This window comes from Myotis brandtii, unplaced genomic scaffold, assembly GCF_000412655.1.
Source record: "Myotis brandtii unplaced genomic scaffold, ASM41265v1 scaffold1120, whole genome shotgun sequence".
Taxonomy (NCBI): Eukaryota; Metazoa; Chordata; class Mammalia; order Chiroptera; family Vespertilionidae; genus Myotis; species Myotis brandtii.
This window is the reverse complement of record NW_005353839.1, coordinates 1,140,870-1,148,371: the sequence shown is the minus strand read 5'-3', so window position 1 is coordinate 1,148,371 and position 7,502 is coordinate 1,140,870. Positions and strand designations below refer to the sequence as shown.

Sequence of the window (7,502 nt, the reverse complement as noted above, 5' to 3'; positions counted from 1 at the left end):
AAGAAGTCCAGCTTCCAAGGCTGCAAGCCCACACTTGGGCTCACCAGACCCAAGATAGTCAACAGGGCCCAGAGCTGTATCACCCCAGCACCCAAGGCTAACCGTGGGCAAGTTACCTAACTTCCCTCTGCCTCATGGCCTATCTGCACGTCCATCACCAAGACTCAATGGCACCTGGGCCGTGGTTGGCACTGCACTCCAGCCCACGCAGCTGCCACCGGGAGAAAGGCCTTTGATACGCTTTCATTATATTTCCTTGAGTTTTGAAAGAGTCAGGCCTTCTTTCAGACTATTCAGTCTCTTTCCTGGCTTTTCCCTGGCTTGTGTCCTTATCCTATCTGATCTTTTCCCAGATTTCCCTGGGTTTTTCTCCTCCCCTTTATGGTCATCATTTTGGCTTCTACTATGCTTGTGCCTGTGCTTAGTGAAAAGACATCTTCTGTGCCATCTCTCCCTTCCCCCGTCAGTGGGCGGAACTCCTCGGGGTGGCTGTGAAGCATCTTTCCTGCCTACTCGGATGCCTGGAGTGTCCTTTCCTAGTTAATCCGGCTGGTTCCATGTGCTCCCTTCCTTTTTGTTAACATCTAGCTAACAGCCTACTATACAAGTAGCTCTGGAGAGCCACAACAGAATTTCAGCAATCACTGGCCATACTCGTGGACATGCATAAAAGGTATAGTGTCATGATTAAGGGTTTTCCTCTAGGGTTAGATTTTTAAATGTCTGAATCCCAAATTAGCCATTTAGTATCTACCCTAAAATAAGTTGCTTAACCTCCCTTTGCTTCAGGTTTCCTACCTATAAAATGTAATGAAGGCACCTGCTTCATAGAATTATTGTGGGGAATGAATGAAACATCGCCTGTACCCCACTTTTCTAAGTTGCATTGATAGACAGTTTAAGAATATCCTCTGACTGTGTGTCTGGCCCTGTGACTGTCTTTTACTAGATTCCAGGTATGTCTATGGCGGTGGGATGGGGAGTAAGGAGGTACATATAAAATTGCCCAATTAGGCACCGCTCCAAATTTTATCTCCAGGGAAGGAGGCAAACCCAGGCACAGCTGATCAGGTAACCAGATAGGACACAGAAAACATTTCCTTCTCCTTTTCGGTTTTAAGTCTATCTTAGGGCCCTAGACTTCAGCTCAGTCTGTACTTGGAGGCCCTAGGAGAGATGTCCACTTCCATGGGAGGCCCTGCCCTGCTGTGGGTAGCGTTGCTGCTCTTTTGTAAGTACAGGTTCAGTCGCCCCTCTTGCAGCAGCCAAAATGGATCTAGGAAGCAGCTGGGGTGGGATTGCTGGTTTTAGCGCTGACTTTTTCTAGGCCATGCCCAAACCTTGGGACATCTCCCAGGGGTTCTGTATTGGAGACAAACTGGAAAGCAGAGGAAAGAGGGCTGAGCAACATCTAAGCAAAAAGCTAGACTGAGAGCCTGGTTACTTCCAATCATTCTGGCATCTCCAGAGGACAAGGTGGGTGGGGGAGAGTAAGAGAAAGAGAATCTCCTTATCTCAGGATCAAATTCCTAGGAAGATGGTTAGCCCTTAAAATTCCATGAATGTAGATGTCATCCTACCCCCAGGTCCCCAGTCCTCAGGAGCCTCAGAAGGCTGGGGATGGACACTAATCTATCCTCTCTGACCATTTGCAGCTCCAGATGGCATGCCAGCAGGTGAGTCCTCTGTCCTTGTTCACTTGGTGTTTCAATGTGTCTGGGCGTTGCCTCCCCACACTGTTTTCCTTCATTCCAGCATCTTTGTTTTCTAATGATGATTATAATTTTCCTAATGATTATGAATCTGCAACTCCCTGTTCAACCCACTTCCCATGTCCACCTTGCCTTGTCTTTCTTCTTTTCTCTCACTCAAAAGCATCTCACATACCAATTCATTCTTTCAAGTCACCACCTCCTCTTTTTATGTCAACAACCACTTCTGTTGAACATTTAAATGTCTCAGCTTCTCTTCCAGGCACTATTATGTAATCTCATTCAATTCTCACATCATCGTTCTTAATGTTGTTATTTTAGAATTAAGGATGCTGAAGTTCAGGTTTAGTGATTTTCTGGAAGTTACACAGCAAGGAAAGGACTGGATTCTAATATAAGTGCCTTGGATTCAAATCTGACTCTCTTTCTACTGTATCACCCTTTCTTCATCACCCCCTGTTACTTCCTTAGCTTCAGTTCAAATTTGTATCACATCTCTTTGTTCTTGGAAGCCTTTTAAGACTGATCCTCTTGGTCTTTCGTATTACCTTTCAGAATTGGCATATATTGTTTGCTGCATAAACACTCACAACAGAGTTATGCATCCGTTACTCACTCATTCATTCACTCCATGTGCCAGCCATTGAGTCAAGCTAGGGTTGAACATGACAGACATGGTCTCTGCCTGAAAAGAGATTGCAGTCCTCAATTACAAATTCTGAAATTGAAATCAAGAGAATTAAATGAGTTATCTTATACCACATGTTAAATTTTTGGTTTGTTTGTTTATTTATTTATTCATTCAATATCCTGCATTTTTGTCCTATTTTTCTCCCTAGGTAGGGAGCTCCCTGGGACCACACCAGTGTTTCCTCCTTTTTAAAATCCTACCAAACAGGATAGGGTCTTATCAACATCAGTAGAGGGTAGACTGAGCATTGATTGACTATTAGTATATCTTTATTTTGAAGCCTAGACAATTAATTTTCTATGATGTTTCCCCCTCTATATCTCTTTTCACAATTTGATCTTCTCAAAGCCGCCTGGAAGTCTATGATGTCCTTGAACCCACCCTGGAATAGAATATTTAGAGGAGAGAATGTGACTCTTACATGTAATGGGAACAATTCCCTTGACGTTAACTCCACGAAGTGGACCCACAACAATACCGTGCTCGCAGTCACAACTCCAAGTTTGGACATTGTGAATGCCACATTCCAGGACAGCGGGGAATACAGATGTCAGAGGAGCAAAAACCTTATCCCAAGCCAACCGGTGTATCTAGAAGTCTTCAGCGGTAAGTTCCAAGTCTGTGGAAATACAGATTTTCCCAGGTGAAGAATGGCCTCTCTGATGATGGGGAGCAAACAGTTATTCTAAGGCTTAGGGGACCAGGGTGGAACTCAGGGTCTCTCACTCAAGACCCATAAGTCTCTCTTCTTGCATCTTTACTCCTTCTGCCTGCTTTCAATATTCTGGCCATCTTCCAATGCTATTTGTCCATTTTATCTCACCTCTGACTATCTTTTCTATATAGATTCAGATGCATATTATTCAGTGATCACTGACATGTTGCATATGTGAATATTGCAAAGAGCTATATATCTGAAATAGGATCAAAGGTTTGATTTAAAGATTTGCTCTGCAATATTCATGTGCAATGACCTGAATATTTGGTTGTACTCTTCATTTTGAAAGATATCTGTGTGCATTCCTCAAGTCCTCTATTTTTATTTAAGAAAAAAGTTTACGTTTGCTTTTTATCTGTATCACTTTCCTATTGATAATTAGTGAAGCCTACTTAGGCATATGTGTGTTAGTTAGTAAATGCTGAATGAACAAGCTAATGATTTCATTTGAATGTCTAGGTTATTGTTATATTTTTAAATATAAATATATTTTAAAGTATAGACAAACTTTGTATTTTTTCTCTTGAATGAAAGATGTTTTAACATCCACATGAAAATCTCAAATAAAAACAAAAGGAGTATAGAATAGCTTCTTTATTCCCTTAGAATAGATTCTGTTAAAGTCCTCAAGGATTGCTCATAAATAACATATGTTTGCACAAACTAGCCATATTTCCATTTAACATTTTTCTTTGGTGACGGCTTTTCAATTCTGTTGTTGTTAATCCTTACCACTGGTGCTCTAAACCACTTAACCGCACTGGCTATGACTGCTTTTCAATTCTTAAAATGACAGTAGTCATGGAACCCAATTTTTTCACGGACTTATTACTGAAAAATATTAGTTGAGTACTTATCAACTCCTAGGTACTGTGTTAGGCACTGGGGATATAATGTAAGGAACAGACATGGCCCCAAACCTCTTGAAGTATAAAGCCAAATAAGGACAAGGATATTAAGTAAATAATTACACAAATAATTAATAAAAGTTGTTATACATGTCTTGAGGAAGCTTTAGGATCAACTATGAGTAACAATAAAACTGAAAGTCCCTATGAAATAAGAGAAGACAAAATAGATACTGTCCTAGGTTAAGATACCCGAAGCAGAATAGGTTTGCTTCCCACTTAGTGACTAGAACTAACAACAATGGAGCTCAAGGGAATTCTGGGGTTTCAGACCTTCCTTGGATGGGCTCAGCAGAAATGTCAGAGAAATTTTATGGCTCCAGACTTACTTTTCAGGAGGAGAGAAGATTTATCAATATAGAAGTCCAGCTCTAAGCATTATTTTGTTTCCTTTCTATTGACTTTATGAGCCAAGAAATATATTAATGATGAACAATGGCTTCTGACAGACTCAATGCAGGACCTCATTTATTTTATCTACCTGTTATCTATCTATCCCAAATCTTTCTGTATAATCTATTTGTTTGCTGTTAAATAAGTAACATAATAAATGCTCTTCAGATTGGCTGCTCCTTCAGTCCTCTTCTGAGGTGGTACTGGAGGGTGAGTCCTTCCTCATCAGGTGTCGCGGTTGGAAGGATAGAAACGTCTTCAAGGTGATTTACTACAAGAATGGCCAAGCACTGAAGTACTGGTATGAGAACCACAACCTCTCCATTACCAATGCCACCCTGGAAGATAGCGGCAACTATTACTGCACAGGCAAAATTTGGCAGATGAACTATACCTCTGAATCCCTCAAGATTACTATAAGAAAAGGTGAGTTAGGCCTGGCTGGCATGGCTCAGTGGTTGAGCACTCTACCTATGAACCAGGAGGCCACAGTTCGATTCCCAGTGGGTACATGCCTGGGTTACAGGCTCAATCCCTAGTGTGGGGCGTGCAGGAGGCAGCCGATCAATGATTCTCTCTCGTCATTGATGTTTCTATCTTTCTCTCCCTCTCCCTTCCTCTCTGAAATCAATAAAAGTACTATTTTAAAAGGTGAGTTAGTACAAGAAAGGAAGGAGCCTATAGCAGAGGAAGGGAAAGACGACATCTCAACTTGAAATAGTAACAGCTGGTAAAATGGGGGCAGCCGTGATCCCTTAGAAAATCGACTAAACTTCCAATGGAGAGTCATGGACTACAGAATAGTTCTCAATCTCTGGCTTAGGTTTATTTTTGGTTTGTTTAATGGCGATAGTAATACCTGCTCATATTATGGCATTTCTATAAAGATTAAATGTGGTAATATTTGTGAAATGGATTTGTAATTTGTTAAGCACTACCCAAGCATAACCCATTGCAATAAGTTTTGATCTCAAAGTCACCTGCTGCTCCTTGTGGGACACATATTTATTGAATTGAAAGAAAGTATCAAAGTTGAAGGAACAAAGGCTGTGAAGAACTTAGTCTATTTTGCCTAGGAGGGCTGGGTAAGAAAATGAATAATTCAGTAGGCGGTGTGTGTGCCTGTATATTGGGAGAAAAAAGAGAGGGCTTAATGAGGAAAAAAATGGGCAGGTGGGCAGCCAATGAAAAGGATTGCTCTTCCCAAACTTCATATAAAAGAGAGAGCCTTTGAAATATTTGCCTTACAAGGAGGAAAATGGCAAACTTGGCTCATACTAATGTCTACAAAAGCATGAGTCCAGAAGCTAGAATTAGGCTCTAGTGGCAGCTCTCTGTTAACTAATTCGAGACCTAAATACCATTTAATTGTTCAGTATCTTTATCAATCAAATGAAGGGTTGGGTCCAGACTTTATTAGAATCACTTGGAGAAATTGAAAAACAATATTGATGTTCATATCTCATTCCTAGAAATTCCGACTTAATTGATTTGATAAGGCGTGCACACATCAGTATTTTTAAACACTCTTTCAGGTAATGGTAATGAATAGACAGTGTTCAGAGCCACTGATCTAGGTGAGCTCTAACTAATATCTGGCTTTACTATTCTGGGTCTCTATAATTCTAGAATAATCACCAAAAGCCAAAAGCGGTACTTTGTAAAAAGAGTAACAGAGTCACAAAATAGTGAAACTGGAAGGAAACTTAAAGATGATTTTGTTCAATATCTTCATTTTACCCAAAAGGCATGCAAGAATGATGATCGATTGACTGATTGATTGATAAATAAGATACTGATGACCCCCTGACCTCACTCTGTCTCCCTTCTATCCCAAATAATATGTGGATGTTGGTCTTTTCAGTTTCAAGAAAGGGGTTATTTTTCCTATTACCTTCCCCGTTGCGCATGTTGGCTAGAGAAACTGTCAGACAAGGGCTTGGGGAGATATTCAGGACTCCCTAGGGATCCAGGGAGCACAGTCTAAGGAACCCAGACTTAGAAGTGTTTTCTCCCTGCACCTGAGAAGTGCCATGTCATGCTAGAATAGGGAAGACCATGCTGGACGTTTCTCTTAGGGAAGATGAAGCTCTGAAACTTGCTGTTCAATTTTTAATATTATTCAATAATGTTATGTTTCTTGTTGCACCTAGATTCCACATTTCACTGGCAGCAAATCCTTATCCCAGTTTTGGTGGCGATCCTGTTTGCTGTGGACACGGGGCTGTTTATCTCAACCCAGCAGCAGTTTACATTCCTCTTGAAGATCAGGAGCACCAGAAAAGGCAACAAATGTATGGACCCACAGCCAAACCCCCCGAAGAAGTGACGTCACTGCTCAAGAAACATTCACAACAGCAATTTCCTTCTGGCATCTGCCATTGTTTCTATTGTCAACCCAACTCACAATGTCCATAGAAAATCTGTGTTCAACTGAACTGCTCACTAAACCAACTGACACTGGTTAAGTGGCATGTAATAATAAGTGCTCAATAAACATCTGTTAAATAAGTAAAAGAATGTATAGATTCATTTATACACCTGTTTATACATTTATTTATATAGCTGTGAAAGAAAAGTATCAAAAAGTAAAATGGGGGCAGCCCTGATCCCTTAGAAAAACTACTAAACTTCCAAAGGAGGGACATGGACTACAGAATAGTAGATGCTTAGTTCAGGTGCTATAAGAGGGTATTAAAGATATACGTTTAATGCATCACAATTTTAATAAAAGAAATGTGAAATGATATGTTGCTTCCAAGTATCCTCCTTCTTCTTCTGGAAGCAAAAACCATGAAGTTTTAGATTAGACAAGTTGTCTCTTGACCATAGTAAGTATAAGCTAGGAATGAGAAGACATGGTGGAATGCTAGTGAGGTTGATCATTTTTATGTTCTCTCTTCAATTTACTATCCATGAGCTTCTAGGTCTTGGCAGAATCTGGGGCAGTCTTGAGCCATAGAACTTAGGGGTTGAAGCTCAGTCTAAGATTCCCTTGTGATTGTTTCCTCCCTCTAGAATCCCCCAAACATATCTTTATTTTTTTATTTTTTAAAATATATTTTATTGATTTTTTTTTT

At 40.4% G+C, this 7,502-nt stretch overlaps 1 protein-coding gene across 1 annotated transcript; it reads left to right on the top strand.

Moving 5' to 3' along the window:
• Positions 1-1,146: 1,146 nt before the first annotated feature.
• Positions 1,147-6,935, top strand: FCER1A (Fc fragment of IgE, high affinity I, receptor for; alpha polypeptide). Its single transcript, XM_014547534.1, has 5 exons — positions 1,147-1,231; positions 1,656-1,676; positions 2,752-3,009; positions 4,591-4,848; positions 6,576-6,935. Exons 1-5 carry the CDS (start codon positions 1,177-1,179, stop codon positions 6,749-6,751), a joined length of 768 nt encoding a protein of 255 aa, XP_014403020.1. The 5' UTR covers positions 1,147-1,176; the 3' UTR covers positions 6,752-6,935.
• The last annotated feature ends 567 nt before the right edge of the window (positions 6,936-7,502 follow it).